The sequence below is a fragment of the Symphalangus syndactylus genome, chromosome 10 (assembly GCF_028878055.3).
Source record: "Symphalangus syndactylus isolate Jambi chromosome 10, NHGRI_mSymSyn1-v2.1_pri, whole genome shotgun sequence".
In the NCBI taxonomy this organism is placed as follows: Eukaryota; Metazoa; Chordata; class Mammalia; order Primates; family Hylobatidae; genus Symphalangus; species Symphalangus syndactylus.
Genome location: NC_072432.2, coordinates 110,587,083 through 110,603,593, shown reverse-complemented (window position 1 = coordinate 110,603,593; position 16,511 = coordinate 110,587,083). Strand labels below are relative to the sequence as shown.

The 16,511-nt window shown below is 35.6% G+C and overlaps 1 protein-coding gene across 37 annotated transcripts in view; it reads left to right on the top strand.

Moving 5' to 3' along the window:
• TBC1D5 (TBC1 domain family member 5) overlaps positions 1–16,511 on the top strand; it is a 598,207-nt gene that overhangs the window by 435,125 nt on the left and 146,571 nt on the right. For all 37 annotated transcript variants that reach the window (XM_063611375.1, XM_063611384.1, XM_055295545.2 and 34 more), the window contains one exon: positions 12,911–13,053. In XM_063611375.1, the coding sequence (XP_063467445.1) occupies positions 12,911–13,053 (143 nt within the window). The remainder of the gene's footprint in view (positions 1–12,910; positions 13,054–16,511) is intronic.

Genomic DNA, 16,511 nt, shown 5'->3' with positions numbered 1-16,511 from the left:
AGCAGAGAAAATCATAAAATTCTCTTTACTCTTGTACTAAAAGGAAATCAAAACTGAAATTACAAAATTCCTAGAAAATAACGGTAAAGTATATTGATTAGAACCTATTGGTTTTGACTAAAACAGTGCTCTTTGAAATTCTCAGCTTTATACTCTTAAGCTACTAAACAAAAAGAAATAAAAATGTGAATTAAATATTCATCTCAAGTAATAAAAATAACAGCAAAATAAATAAAGGAAGGAGTTAAAACTAAAAGCAGTTGTGCTTTAATAGCAAAACATAAATGACAGAAAAAGCGCATTGATAAGTGTTTCCTTTTGGAGAAAATAAATAGTAAAAATTTTACATAGTTCATTTACATAGTTTAAAATAATACACAGGACTGAGCCTAGTGGCATACACCTGTAATCTCAGCACTTTGGGAGGCTTGAGGCCAGGAGTTTGAGACCAACCTGGGCAACATAGTGTCTCTACAAAAAATGTTTTTTAAAATAACTGAGCATGGTGACACATGCCTGTACTCCCAGCTACTCAGGAGCCTGAGGCCAGAGGATTGCTTGAGCCTAGGAGTTCAAGGCTGTACTGAGCTGTGATTGGGCCACTGCACTCCAGCCTGGACAACAGAGTGAGAACTTGTCTCTAAAAATAAATAAAATTATAGAAAACTACGAAAGCATAAATTAAAATAAATTATAAAAATAATTTTTCAAACATATACATTTAAGTATAGGCAGGAGTGCTTCCTATCTTAGTTGGTTTGTGAGCAGATTAATTTATGTTCTGGAATGAACCCACTGTTAAATGTATTATAAAGATACCATCATAGTAACAATTTGGATTTGTTGCATAATAGACAGACTCATAGGTAAAAGAAAATAGAGATTCTGAAACAGACCCTCAATACATATAGAAATTTAATACTTTGATAAAGGTAGAATTTCGATTCATTAGGGAAACAATGGATTATTCAGTAATACAGTTTTGAGAACTAACTAGCTATTTGGTAAATCATAAACCTATACCTCTATTTTGCACCAAAATGAATACCAGATGAATCAATAATATAAATAAAACTGGAATAAAATGATGAGTGTTATTAGGTGGGGAGTTCACAAGCCCATAAACTATGAAGAAGAGTTTTGGTAAATATGACATTACAATAAAATTTCTTTCTGGGAAAGGAGACCTCCCTGTAGCCAAAGAGAGATAGAAAAGTTAGGAATCACTAAAACTTCCTTGGTTCTTGGCAGCGTCCTTGCTCAACACTATATCCTCTTATACGCTCTTAAAGTAGTGGTTCTCAAACTTGAGCTTGCATCAGAATCACCCAAAGGGCTTGTTAAAATACAGATTGCTGAACTTTGTCTAGAGTTTCTGATTTAGTAGGTATGAGTGAGTGGGGTTCAAGAATTTGCAGTTTGAACAAATTTTCATGTGATGCTGATGCTGCTGGTTTAGAGACCACGCTTTGAAAACCACTGCTTTACAGTTTTCCCAAATTCTCCTTTTTGTGTGTGAAATAACTCAGTACCATTCTTTGTAATCAAAGATCCTAAATTAAAGTGTTGAGGTAACATGAAGTAAGCAGTTTGCTCCCAAGATATGTTTACATGAACAAAGACCAGTACAAAGATAATCAATGCAGCATCACATATAATAACAAAGGAACCTAAATGTCCCCAAAATAAAAGGACTATTTAAGTTATTATACATCCACTTATGGAATACTACACAACCATAATAAAGAACAAGTTATTTATTTCTATATATGTTGATTCAGAACGATCTTCATTTTAGCAGTCATTGTTAAATTTAAAAATATGTGCTCCTGTTTATGCTTTTTTTATTTTATTATTATTTTTTTTTTTTGAGACAGAGTCTCGCTGTGTCGCCCAGGCTGGAGTGCAGTGGTGCGATCTTGGCCCACTGCAAGATCCGCCTCCCGGGTTCACGCCATTCTCCTGCCTCAGCCTCCCGAGTAGCTGGGGCTGCAGGCGCCCCTCACCTTACCCGGCTAATTTTTTGTATTTTTAGTAGAGATGGGGTTTCACTGTGTTAGCCACGACGGTCTCGATCTCCTGACCTCGTGATCCGCCCACCTCTGCCTCCCAGCTGTTTATGCTTTTAAGAGGTAAATACCTGCATAAAAATGCCTGTATATTATATAAGAACATTGGCTGCCCTTGGGAAGGTAGTTTTGCTGTTGAGAAAGGGATTTGGGTTGGGAAGGAAAATTACTTCTTATTGTACATCCTGTTATACCTTTAAGTTCTTTTTCGCCATTTGCAAAAAAAAAAAAAAAAAAAAAAAAAACATTGTAAATTAGCAAAAGAATAACTCCACATAGTTTCCGTTTTAATTCACAGACAGTAAAAGAATTAAGAAAGTGAGAAAGATAGTGAGATAGGAGGCTATGGTCAGAGAGCAGTGCTTCAGAAGAGATCACGGATTTGGAACATCGCAGCACTAGAACTCAGCCACAGTAACTGGTAGCTGATGTGGAAAGGAAATGAGTGTGTTGACAAAAATAAATTTCAAGTGTTTTATGTGATGGTTCTTCTGCTTCATATTTGAGTTGGTTTACGAGCAGATTAATTTATGAGCGTATTATAAAACCATGATGCCTTCAGTAAACAACTTCACTGAGTTTCTGTTCTCTCCGTTAGCCCGAAATACAATTCTAGACCTCATAAGTCTTTCTAAAATTGGCTGACCAAAAGTGGCAATTAATTTTTCTTTGTAAGTTCTTAGTTCTTTATAGTTTCCTTAATGAGTTTCCCTGAAAAGAAGCCCTCTAAATCTTGTAGGGTCCTATAGCTGTAATTACCATTGTGTTTTAACTGGGGTACTCATGAACTAGCAGATTGCGATTCATCAAAATAAGTCTTTCAGAAAGCACCATTTCTTCTACCCAGAACAACCCAACTACCACACAGATGACATAGCAATAGTAGATACTATGCGTTCCGAATCCTGTGATTCTCCACGTTAATGTGGAGAGGCGATTTTAAAAATACATAACTGAATTAACTATCCTTTGGAAATTAGAGAAAATATAAAAGAATAGAAAAAACACTGGGCTAGTTGTTACAATATCATTGTAAAATCTGCCTTTGAATGAAATGTGACCTCAGGTTGCGCCATGTTCCTTTGTTGATATATCTGTAAAATGCCTTTTCCTGCCCAGCTTCTTTGGGTCAATGATTACAAACTGGGGGCTGTGCAAAGAAATCACCTTTGTATCTCTGAAACATGCAAGAATTTTTCCCCCAAGTGGTTCTAATGCATGTATTCCACAGACCATTTGCTTTTATAGAGTTCAGGCTTATTTCAAGATCAAATGTGGTAGTACTTTTAAAAATCAAAAAATTGATATAAACGCATGGTATTTGCCATTATCAGAAATTGTGTATGATTATTTTAAAACATTGAGTTGTGATCTTCTGTGCATTAAAAATATATTTTCCTTGGTTATTGTATATTTGTCCTTAAAAAAATTATATACACATACATATAATTGATTGTAAAGTTGTTTGGGCGTTAAATTTAGCTATCAGACAGGGATAAAATGGAGCAGCCAATCCCCTCCTTAACTCTTTTGTTTCCATTTAGCTTTCACTTGTAGAAAAGGTAATTTACGACATTTTGAGCTGGACTTCTAGATTTCCAACTAAACCCATATTCTCGAAGTAATGAATATGGTGGGGTTGTCTGCCCTTTCCCTTCATGGCTCCTTCATAGTTTCCTGTTTCCCTCCCTGTCTCTCCCTGCCTTCTTGCGAGTTACCTGGGCCCCATGCGGATACATTCAGCTCTTGATTATTTGCATTAATGGATAGTAACTGGGACATACATAATCCCAGATGGTGGATAATCCGAAAACCGTTAATACTTGGCTTTGAAATGTATTTAGTAATGTTTTAAATTGTTTTTACCTTTCTAATTATATGTTGCTATTCTAATTATATGTTGCTAATGTTGCCATTAGTTTGCATTCCCCGAGTACATCCTAGTTGCTTGGGGGATTTAGTGTGGAAGGGGCACAGAAAAATGCAGAGTAACTGTGGTAAACCAGATTGATGGGATTATTTTTGAGTTAAAATTTTATTTTGAGTAATTTTTTCCAGTTAGTGATTAAGAGTTGTCAGCATGGCATTCAGTCTGTGGCCTAGCACAGTACCTGCCACACTGTTGAAGTTTAGGAAATATTTGTTAAATGAAGATTCTCAGTGTTTCATACCAGTCTTATGATCAAATCAGGGCTGGCATGAGCCAGCAAAAGAAGTTAGTGAAGAAAGTTCATTTCCCCCAACCTCAACCTTTCCACCCTCAGGTCAGTGAAGATGAGTATTGCCAAGTCATGGGCATTTTCCCAAGATAGTGCCTATTTACAGCCTGTTTGGCCAGCTGAGCCACACAGAATAGCTCCTCACTAGCAGTGCCTTAACACAGTGAGCCTTCAAGAAGGGAAATATGCTGTTCTTTTAAAATGCAAGAACGATACTTTGAAATGGGCACAAGGAAGCTGAGAATTCCTTTTAGTAGACTATAACTTTCCATCATAATACAAGCATCCACAATAACATAAACATAAATATAGAGCAGTTCTTAACCTAAGGTCCCTAAGGTCCCTAACTCCTAAAATGGCTTTCACTTGAGTAGATATGATATGGGGATGGGTGTGTGTATTTTTCAGAAGAGAGGGCTCATACGCTTGATTACATTCTCAAAGGGGTCTGCAACTTCTCTCTACTGATGAATGGAATTTCAGTTTCACTGTTTTATACTTTACATGAAATGTTTGAAAGTGAGAAACAAAACTCCCATGGCCACTGCCTCACAAACTTGTCTCCATTTGGACTTCAGAACGATCAGGGAAAGTAATTTTGTAAATTTCTCTAACTATAGTTTGTTCTAAGCTGGGGACAGGCATCGGCTGAGAAGCCAAGGGTGTATGTTGAAAGACTGAACATGCAAATGGGCAATGGCAACACTATATGTGACAATAGAACTCTGATCCAGATAAGATGCCCCAGAAGCCAAACTACAACCTTTGCAGCAAAATCAGTCCAGAACAGTTAGGCCTTGGTCAGTCGCTGCTAACTTCCCTATTTTTGCCCTACTTTCTGCTTCCACCACAGGACCAACCTAGAGAAAGCCAAATATGTTCCCCAAATCAATCATATATGGTGCCCCACCTCTAATTAGCCCTCTGCCATGCCTACAGCCTTCAGTGGGGCATACCTGAAGCCTCCCCCAACCCGCCCCCCACACCATGAAGCTTTATCTTTCCCCTGGCTACTTTGGATTATCTTCCAAACACAAGTAATGGTAGCTGAACTCTCTTGCTATTGCAAACTCTGAATAATTTAACCTTTGCTTATTCTCATTTGGGGGTCTTCATTTATTTCCACTTTGCATTGAGATTTGAGAGTTTCCAGGTGAACTCCCTTAACCTGAAATCTCTCTTCCACCACTACATCACAGAGCTGATGGTAATATCACTGGAGAAATGTTTCTTGGAGTTTAGCTCTTTATTTCTCCAGGAATAGCATTTTAAATGCATGTTTTATTTAGGGATATTTAGACCCACATAGTTGATAGTGTTGAACCTTAGACTTAGAATGGTTCACTGGTAACACAGAATAGAGGAACACAAAATAGATGACCATTCAGCCATGCTCCCAGTATCATGGGGCTTCTACATGGGGAGTAGGCAAATGCCTTTTTGGGCCTGGCAGTTTTGGTATTATCTCACTTCTGTCACCCTCACATTTGTATCCCTACTTTTTATTGGGTCATGTTTTTATAATAGTGTTTTCCTTGAAAATAAAATATATATAAATTAATACAGATAGAATTCTAAGAGAAATTTGGCTATGGATACTTTGTGTCCCAGTCATTAAATGTGTGCGTGATGGCCATTGGCTGAATGGTTAGACATGTAGAGTGAGCCAGTTTGAAGACACACACTCAAGAGTAGGCTGAGAAGATGCAGAGAGAAACCAGAACTTCCTATGTATGGGTCTTATAGTTTGGTTCCCACACCAGCAGCATCAGTATCTCCTGGGAACTAGTTCAAAATACACATTATCTCTGGGCACAGTGGCAGATGCCTGTATTGACCCCACCTTAAAAAATGATCAGGCTCCCATTAAATCTGTGTCAGAAAACTTTGGGGATGGGTTCTAGCAATCTGTGTTTTTACCATCCCTCCAGATACCTCTGCTGCATGCAAAAGTTTCAGACCACTACTGTAATTAGAAGAGCCATCCAATAACTTTTGCTTTTTCTCTCCTCATGGAGTAACATTTTACATGAATGCATGGCAGATTTTAGGAGCCCTGACAGCCTGAAGCCAAAATATCGGCAGGAAACAGGAATCTGTCACCTTGTCCAGTGCCTCTCAAACTTGTACTTGCAGATCACCTGAAGGTTTTGTTAAAGTGAAGCTCTGACCCAAGAGCACTTATACTGGGGGGCTGAAAGATGCATATCTAACAAGCTGCCAGGTGGTGGTGCTGGTCCTAGGGTTACACTTTGAATAGCAGGGTCCTAGGAGACCACACACCCAAGCTGAGGAACATTGGAGATATGGGCATGCAGGGAACTACAGTTCAGGAAATGAAAGGGGAAGGTACCTGAGAGGTTAGGAGGCTTTTATAAATTCCTACATAAATCTCATCACTTACTGCTTAGAATGTATGTTCAGGGATCTCCACAGAGAGATAGGGGAAGCCCAGGGAGAAGACTGATAAGCAGCTAGGCATCCTGTGAAAGGTCCAGCCTGTAGGCCCAAGATCAAGATCATCTGTGGTCAAGAAGAGCTAACTTGAGGAAAAAGATTGATATTAATTAAATAAACGTTTTTAACCCCCTACTCTATGCCTCATACAAAATAACCCCCAGGATCCTGTGATCTGCTGGAGAAGAGAGAGAAACCAAAACAATATCCGTAACTTAACTATTTAGCTGAGATTTGTTTATCAGTGCCTTTCTCTGGAAAATGTAACTGGGAGCAGTAACACTATTAGGTGTGAAACCTTCAGACATCAGGCCTGGGCAAAGCAGTGTCCTAAACCCTGAGCTGCAAGACAGGGTCAGGGCACTTTCTGGAACAGGAAAGAAGAGAAAGAAGAGAAGGCCAGTGAAAATTAACCCCAGAGGGTACTTAAAGCTATGGGTTAGAGATAAGAGGTCAAAGGCACCCTGCTGCTGTTTAGGAATGGATTCCTTCTGACTCTTTTAATAGGTACCCATCTGTGGATTTTGGCCATGTCCCTTCGAATAACAGGAATTCTATTTCCAATGTAATTGTTGTTGGTGAGATTGACTGCTTATGGAAGCATAATGACTGTGGTCTTACCTTCATCCCTGAATAGATCCTGATATTTCCCAGCTTAGTGTTACATCTCATGTCAGTTCTTCCAACAGTATGTTATAAATGTATTAGGAGATTTATGCAGAGGAAGTCGAAAAGTGCTATTCACTGTAGTTAAGATCCCATTGGTATTTGAAATGTCTGTGATGGTTTCAAAAAATAAAGTCACACATGTTTTATTTTTTTAAATGAGTTTCAGATTACGGAGGATAGGAGTAATTATTTTTAGCAAATCTCTATATGCAATTTTAGAAAATTTATTTGATCATAATTTCCTTTCCTGAAGGTAAAATGGTAGAGCAAAGCCTATTTACAAACTTTCTAGAAGTAAAAACTGTCTCTGGTATGAATAAAAAACAGTTTTCATGGAGCCTAAAATTCATTTTCCCAACGTGGCCAACAACTGCACATTAATTCTTTGTATATTTAATTCATACACAGCAGTGGCTTCTAAGTAATTTTCTCAAGGAGATACCCAGTAGCTTACTTGTGATGGAACTCAAGTAAGTGATAGGGCAGAGAGGTTACTTCTCAGCAGCTTTTATCCCCATAGTCCTCTCCTGTCAGGGCTAAGATTCCAACTGCTCCCTAGTTGGAATGGACAAGAGGATTCTCACAGAAAGTGCATCCTGTTCATACAACTATAGCTGTATTAGACTATTACCATCATGCATTATCTTTATTGGAATTTCCTGGTAAATTATATATGCTAAAGTTACTCAGTCCTTGAAGTACCATACTTGTAAGCCAAATAGCAGGCATACATCTGAAAAAGGTATGTGTGTATGAGAGAGAGAAGGAGAGAGAAAATGTTCAAGCATCAAAAGCGTATCATATTATGGTCATCTTCTGTACCCAACATTTTCATGATCATCTTATATCCCTGGAAAAACATAGATATACAAGGCTCTACTTTCCATTCAGACTATTTTTGCAAAGGCATATTACAGTTGTTCTGACAAAACAGCTTCAAACACTTGCCAAGGAGAATAAATTACAGTAGGAATGGGTGGTAATTATTAGGAACTTATTTTTGGAATAAGAAACCTTCCTTAATAAAGGGCTATGTACTGTCCATTGAAAGGAAGAGAGAATTTTCCCAAAGTCAAAAATACACTTTTAACAGTTCATGTACATATCCTTTGGGGGTTAAATTAGGTTAACATGTGTTCCCAAAAAGGCAAATTCAAGCTGGGTTCAATCCACAGATTACAAAGAACACTTAGAAAGCAAATTGGAATTCTTTAGACAAGGATTCAAATATATCCTCAAGGCATTCAGATACCAAATATTTTTTAAAGACCTAATTGAAATAGTTGATTAGATAAAAAATTTATCAAACAGGTAAGCATCCTTCAATAATGTATTCTGCAGAGCCCTTAGAAGACTAGTAAGTGTAACATTGGAATAAAATTATTTATTTTGGACTTCCATTTTTTTGTGACTGTTTTCTAAAGAAGCTCAAATTAAATATGAGAATGGCTTGCGACCCTAAATATAATGAATTCAGTGTTTACTTGCAATTTTAAGACTGTTTTCACAGAGTTGATATAAAGGAGAACTCAGGGTGTATTAATTTCAAAAGAACTGAATACAAAGAAACCCAATATAAGAGCCTAAAATCCGTCAAAGAAGTACCCAAGCACAGAGATAAACATTTTTGCCTTGCTTTTTTCTTGAATACTAATACAGTACTTGGATTCTGTGTTTATCCCGTAACAGGCATAGATTATTTAAAAATTGTTAGCTTTTAAAAATACAAGTGGACAGAAAGCAAAACACAAAATTGGTATCATTGAGCAAAAATCTAACATTGCTTGTTTGTGTAAGAATGCTCACCTAGTGGTATCATTTCATCATCACAGGTTACTCAAGATGCCCTTACAATATGTGTTAAATTGAATATAGCATTTATACATTACTTGTTCTTGTAAAGTTACTATGCCCATATCTCACTAAAGAGCCATTAATGGAAAAGAACAGGGAAATGAAGACCTAGGATTTAATTTTGTTTCTCTGTATATAACCCACTACAGCCAAGTTGGATTAAGGCTATGTTTATTTAAAGCTCAGTCAAATTGGTCCTTTTCATAAACTCATTGGCAAAAATGAATTTCTCTTGGTGTTTCCGTGGGTCATTCACCAAGCAGTAACACCAACAGTAGTTACTGTTCCCCTGGGAATAGCAGCTTAATTACACAGAAATTTAAAATCGAGTATAGTGGTATAAATGCAAACATAGAGACTTGTCCTGTCTTTCGGTGTTTATTATTAAATTTAATACCTCAGATACTCTTTTCTGTTTCTGCAGATCTTAATTACTAAGTAGATATGGTAAAATATGAATTATCATATTATCACAAGTGATAAAATATATATGGTTGTGAGCATGGCAGTCTGCAGGTGTAACATACATAAAGCAAGATTGATAGTATAAAGCAATTAAACTGAAGTTATCTTTAAGGGGGAAAAGGTTTAATGCTACCCTTAAGTGTAACAAACTCTCACTAAATATTTTTAACTGCAATAAAAGCATGTTAATTGTAGGAGTGACTTCTTTACAAGACCTCATTTCTTAGAGTAAGTTTTTCTTTCCAAAAATATAAAAGCTTACTGAAATAATTTCTATTACTAACTCATTCTGTAAAGAGCTTTTTCCTTGGCTTTTAAGCTCAATGAAGAAAGCTGAAAATAGCACAGGAAATTTGTGTGTTGTGAATATATATATAAGAACTAAATCCAATTGGGATAAAATGATTAAGTTATTGATAAGGTCATTGTTGGTCCCAAAGCATTCCATTAGTTATATGCTTCTTCTTAAATATTTTGAGAATTTGGCCTGGATTTTCTTATAATTATATATAAAATAGAAGAGACGGCATTTTACTTTAATGTCCTCTCATGTACGACTTATTAACAGTCTTTATATAAAAGAAACATGCTAGGCATCTAATGATAAATTTTTTTCTTGTGTGTTTTTGGTATTTTTTCTACCTCCTGGACTATTTTTGTGCCACCACTAACAAGATCAATGCCTGTACTTCCAAATTAGCTATCCCATTGCTTCTCAGTAAAGGTGGCTTTACAGTGGGGTTAACAAGACTTCTGTCAATACATAAAGCACTTAGCAAAGTGTATAGAGGTCTTTACAAAGAACTTTCTGGATCTCTCTCTCTCTCTTTCTCTGTTTCTGTCTTTCACATGCACTCACACACACAGGATTTGGTCCTTGCCCTGGAATTATATAGCAGTGTACTTGGCAAGGTGCTTAAAGAGTGAAGCAATATGAAAGATTTATGAAGCAGCACATTGTAGATAATACATTAAAAAGTGCTAAAGACATGTATTGTGTGTAGTTGTTAGAGATATTAACTATGTGAACAATTTGACATGGAAAATAAAGATGTATTTTATTCAGTGTAGATTACTAGATGTTTGCAGTTAACCTTCCTGACTGCTGCAGTGAAGATCGCTGCATATGTGTATCTTCAGAGTCAAGAAGGATGCAAGAGAAGTTTGAGGAATAACTGGTCAGTTTGTTGTAGAAATAATGGGTATAGAAATTATTTCTAGGAAATGGGCTACTTTGGTTTTTTTGTTGTTGTTCTTAAAGCACTATCTGTGATGAAATCTAAGATGTGATTGCTGATAAGAAAATGGCAAGAATTTGAGCTGTAAGGAAAGAGGGGGAAGATTGTATTCCTAACTGTAGTTGTGTATTAACCTTCATCTTCTTTCCTCATTGATGGATTTTTCTTCCAATTGTGTCAGCCGAATAACTGTAACCACATTCTACATGTTTTAGTCGTTTAAGAATGCAAACATTTGTATCGGTTAAAAATCCTTTGAACAAGGGCCCAAAATGGTTTAGTTCATGTACTTTTTTGCTGTGCCCATCTCTGGTTCCTCTGGTACTCTTTGCAAGATCAGTTAATTCTTTGTAATTAAGAATAGCAGCCTATTTAATTTAGAGATGTTTTTGTACTTCTTGGAATGGTAAATATTAGCATTTGTAATTTGAAAGAATTAGAAACGTGTGGAGAAGTATTTTTTTCCTAAGCCATGTAAACACAGCCATGTTAGACAAAAAAAAAAATTGTGTTGATCACCCCTCATTTTATTAATAGTAGTGGAGTAAAAATTGAAAATTATAAAAGATAAAAATTATAAAAGACATTGTAACGTTTTTTAAAATTGAACATTTAAAACATTTCAAATATTTTAAAGTGGAAAATTATAAAAGATACTGTGACATTTTTAAAAAGATAAATATTACTTGGGCATTTAAATTTTTTATACTGAAAAATTGAGTAATCGATGTAGTTGAAAATATAATCTAATTATTCTATTGATTAATATGAGAATGTGAATAAAAAAACTTTAGTGTTCAATCACATGGTTCCTAATAAACTATGATACATATTTGTGAGTATACAGTATTTTGTCACATCTTTGATTTCTCCTTAAATATATTGCTTTCTGAGGAAAGTATTTGAATTTTTTTTGCCTTGCTTTAAACCCACAAATGGTTATATTTGGTTTCAAATTTACATAGAATTAACATCTCTTAACTAATTTTTAAAGGATTTATTCTATACTATTTGATGGTGCTAGGAATTTGGAATTTTTAATTCTTTCCTATTTGCTAGAATCACATAGAATTCTAGCTGACGTCCTTAGAAAAAAACTTATGTAAGGCAGTCGTAGCCATGTCATGTAAAATTAGAGGTAAATGAATAAAAACATCAAACCAAATTTTTTTCTTATAAAAATTAGATATAGTTTAGCATTTATTGAAAGTCTAAAGTGTCACTATTTATTATGTACAATTATATATAGATGTTGCTTAGTATTCACATTAGCTGCTTATGTTTACTCTGTGGCATAGATACTCATTTTCTAGATAATAGAACTAAGTTTGAAAAGCACTCCTTGAAAGGTAGTCTTACTGATCAGGTATATCTGTTGCAAAGCTAAAAAAAATAAGTATTACTATATCCTTCATTTGAAATAACTATCTATGCTTGACCAGAAAAATGGATATCTACTGACCTTTTCCCACACTTAATTTTAAAATGAATTATTTTAAATAGAAGTGAGATGTGAGAACGCAGTTTTCTAAGTTTCTATCGGATTTGTCATATAAATATTTGCAGAAGGGAAATTAACAACAACAGAAAATCAGTAGAGATCATGAAATTTTGGAAAATTTTATTTTTAACTTAGAACCTTACCTATGACTGCCAGACTACTTACTAAACATTCATTTTTTCTTCACCTTTTGGGAATTTGTGATTTCTATTAAATATGAAAGATTTTGACTTTTTTCATATATATTTAATGATTATGGCCTAGTTATACAATTATAAAATTCATTTGAAAGCTTAAAATTTAGATTTTATTGTATTTTTGATATATAATATTTGCTCACTGTGTTCAGTTAATAGTTTTTCACAGTTACTTGAGAAAATGATCACTCTTTATTCTCAAAAGTACTGTCTTCTGAATTTTTGTTTTGTTTCTTTCCAGAAGGTGGGTGCGGTTGCTATTTGGACGAGAGTTCCCCCTGCAGGACCTTCTGGTGGTCTGGGATGCCTTGTTTGCAGATGGCCTCAGCCTGGGTTTAGTAGATTATATCTTCGTAGCCATGTTACTCTACATCCGAGATGCTTGTAAGTATTAATGACCTTTCCTACATTTGACTAGGTACTCCTGATTTTCAAAAATGTTTTGCCTTTTGAATAGACTTGGTGTTTTATTATTTGATTTACATGTACCTCAATTTTTATAGTAGGGTAATATACTGAAATTTCAAAGGAATATACTAAACATCCCTTTTGTGGGTTAACCGTGTACACATTGGGAGATGTGAGTTATTTTATCCTGAGAGAATTAGAATATTTTTCAGAACCATTTTTCTAAAGACTTTACTCCTGCTTTAATCTCCTCATTACACACAGTTGTGAAATGCATGTATAAAAGCAAGTTTTGAGATATGTTTAGAGCTCCACCTTCTGACAGGTAGGGAATATTCAAGGATATTTATCAGGAGATTGGAATTATTTTTATAATATCAACACCTTGCCAATAAAAAAAAATACATTTAAAGGTATTTTAACTTTCTTCCAGTTATATTTTAGAAAAATATATTTCTCAATACAGTGCTGAATGGTAGACGTGTTCCCATCTCCTCAGATGTATGTTATGGTGTCCGTAATAGCCAGAAAGCCAGTGTCTAGCCCTTTCGAATAGTCTGATAGTCCTTAGCTTGAAGAAAATATCGGTGTGTATTTTAAATTTCAAAATACTTTAAATTGTTTTCCGTCTCAGAGAAGTAATCAAAAGTTCATACAATAAAACTTCTTAGCCAAAATATAATTAGGAAAAAGTGCACAAAATTATGTGATTGAATTAGGAAATAGGTAGCTAACATAAAGTGAGACTTTGTCAGAAGAACATACACTTTTTAGAATCATTTATAATTGCGACTGTTAAATTGTTATGTGGTTCTCTTTATTTGTTCATTGAATACCAGTTGTGCCAGATGCTCTTGTTATGCCTCTAGTAACACTAATTTTCTTTAAAATTTTAGATTATACTTTTTTAATTTCCCAAAATTACTTAAATAAGTGACAGGAGCACCACATTTTATCCAAAAAATGTAGATTTTGTTCTGTGCCTCGAAGGTCAAATAGTTTAGGTTTTCTCAAAGTGAACGTTTCCTCCTTCTGAGCCAGATCTAATCATTTAAGACCATGGAAGTCGTAAGAGGAAACATCAGGAAAGTAGAGAAAGATATTTGAGTAGATTTGATGGATACTGGATTTTATGATATTCAATACTAACCTCTAAGTTGTATTTTTTAATATAAATAATAATAAAAGGAATGAGAAACCTCTTCTAGAAAAAAAAATGCTTTGGATAATATTTATGCAAAACTTTCCAAATCAAACAACTGCTGAAAAGTATTATGATTTTCTGTAATTGTAAACAGTTTACGATTTGCTCTTTTTTGACTTCGGCACATTACCACCATATATTTTTAATTTAATCATTCTGTCTCCTATTCTAAGACCTACTTTTATCGTTTCATAAAACATGGCAAATTTTTTGGCAGCTGAAGTCCTTACACATTTTTCGTCTTTTCACTGATGACTTTATAAAACGTAGAAAAATACAGAAGTAATGAAGTGTTTTATTTATTTCAATATTTAACCCAACTTATTTTAATTTTGTTATTGAAGTCTATAACAGTGGATGAGATCTCCTAAAAATGGAATGAATATTTGTCAGGTATTTACAGATCACTGCTCCTGTCCTCAAGAAGCTTACCAACTAGTAGGGAAGACTGACATAAATGATTTCAAATGAACATATTTGGTACTATAGTTGGGATGTGGACAGGTAGTGTGGAAACTTAAGGAGAGGCACCTAGCTCCCCTCTGGGCTGCTGTGAGTCAGTAGAGAAAATTGTGCAGGTGTTGGCAAGCCAAATAAGAGGATCTGCATACAAGGCAGAAGGAACAGCATGAACAAAGGCCTGGAGGTGAAAAGCAGCTTATTAGGGATGTGTATATTAATGTGTTTCTATAAGCTGTTTGGTATTATTAGAGTACAAAGGGAGAGAGAGACTAGCCGCAGGTTATGAGACTAAAGAAAGAAACAGGAGGGTCATGATGACAGTCTTCCTATGGTAAGTAATAGGGAGCTATTGAAATGTCCAAAGCAGAAATGTGATCACTTGTAGATCACTTTAGCAGCAATGGGGAAGATGAAGTCGAAGGAGACAAGAGCAAGGGCATCAGATAACAGTTGTGATGGTAGTTCAGGAGAAAAACAGTGAATCAGAGAACTATTGAGAGCTAAAGGTAGCAAGATTTAGTGATTAAATATGATAGGAGAGGGAGAACGGGAAATCTAGAAGAATCTCCAGCTTGGAGGTATGAGTGACTGGGTAATATTTATAACTTGGATAGAAAATACAAGGATTAAGAAGTTTTGGGAATGTTAATAATTAACTGGGCTTTGACTTTGCTGAGTTTTGAGATATTTATAAGAAATTATAACCTAAAGATTTGAAAAATAAAGTTAAATGTCAATATCAAGGCTACAGATTTAATTTTGCAAATGATTGACAGGTGTTTGTTAAAACCGTCACCACAGATGCCACCTCCAAAGAATAGGGTGACTATGTATCAAAGGTTGTTCAGGATAGTCTTGGTTTACACCTGCTATCCCAGAATAGTAATTATTTGTCCTTTTTCACTCTTGAAGACATCACATTATGGTCATAAAAATTATATGGTCCTATTACCTAAGGTGGGTACATATGGAAAGAGAACATGGGCAAAGGTGAAACTGGGTTTAACATCAGCATTTCAGAGGCACCAGAGGAGAAAAAGCCAAGGAAGAGCTTAGCTTATGTTGTAACCCCAGAGAACTGTCTGAGCCAAGCAGAGAGAAGAAGGTCAGGAGTGCCCAGGAACAGTAACACAAGGCTAGAAAAGTCCACTCATTTTGGGAACTGTGGAGGGACAGTCATTGGATACCTTCGCCAGGGTGGATTCAATGGACTGGTTGAACAGAAGCTGGATTATGGTGGGTTGAAGAGTGAATAGACAGTCAAGAAGTACAGTAGTCTTTTCTTCAGCTTTTTGTTGTTGGTTTTTTTTTTTTAATATATGCATTACTTTTTCAACTGAAAAGATAACTAAATAAAAACAAAGAATATGGAGATAGCAGATATAGAGTGATCTTTGAGTAAGGAAGAAGAACGATGTAGCTAGAGGACAGTGCAGGGGCAAGGAAGATTGGATGGCTGTCGTTAAACATTGGAGGCAGGGCAGAACTGATGGAGAGGTTTACTTCTCAAACCAGTCTGGGTTCCTACTTCAAGAATCAGCACTAGTTTTCCCCACCCTGTTCCATGAATTAGATCTATGAAAAAGCCAGGCATGGTGGCTCAAAACTGTAATCCCAGCATTTTGGGAGGGCAGGGCAGGAGAATTGCTTGAGCCTAGGAGTTTGAGACCAGTCTGGGACACGTGGTGAAACCCCACCTCTACAAAAAATAAAATTTGGCCGGGTGTAGTGGCTTGTGCCTGTAGTCCCAGCTACTCACGAGGCTGAG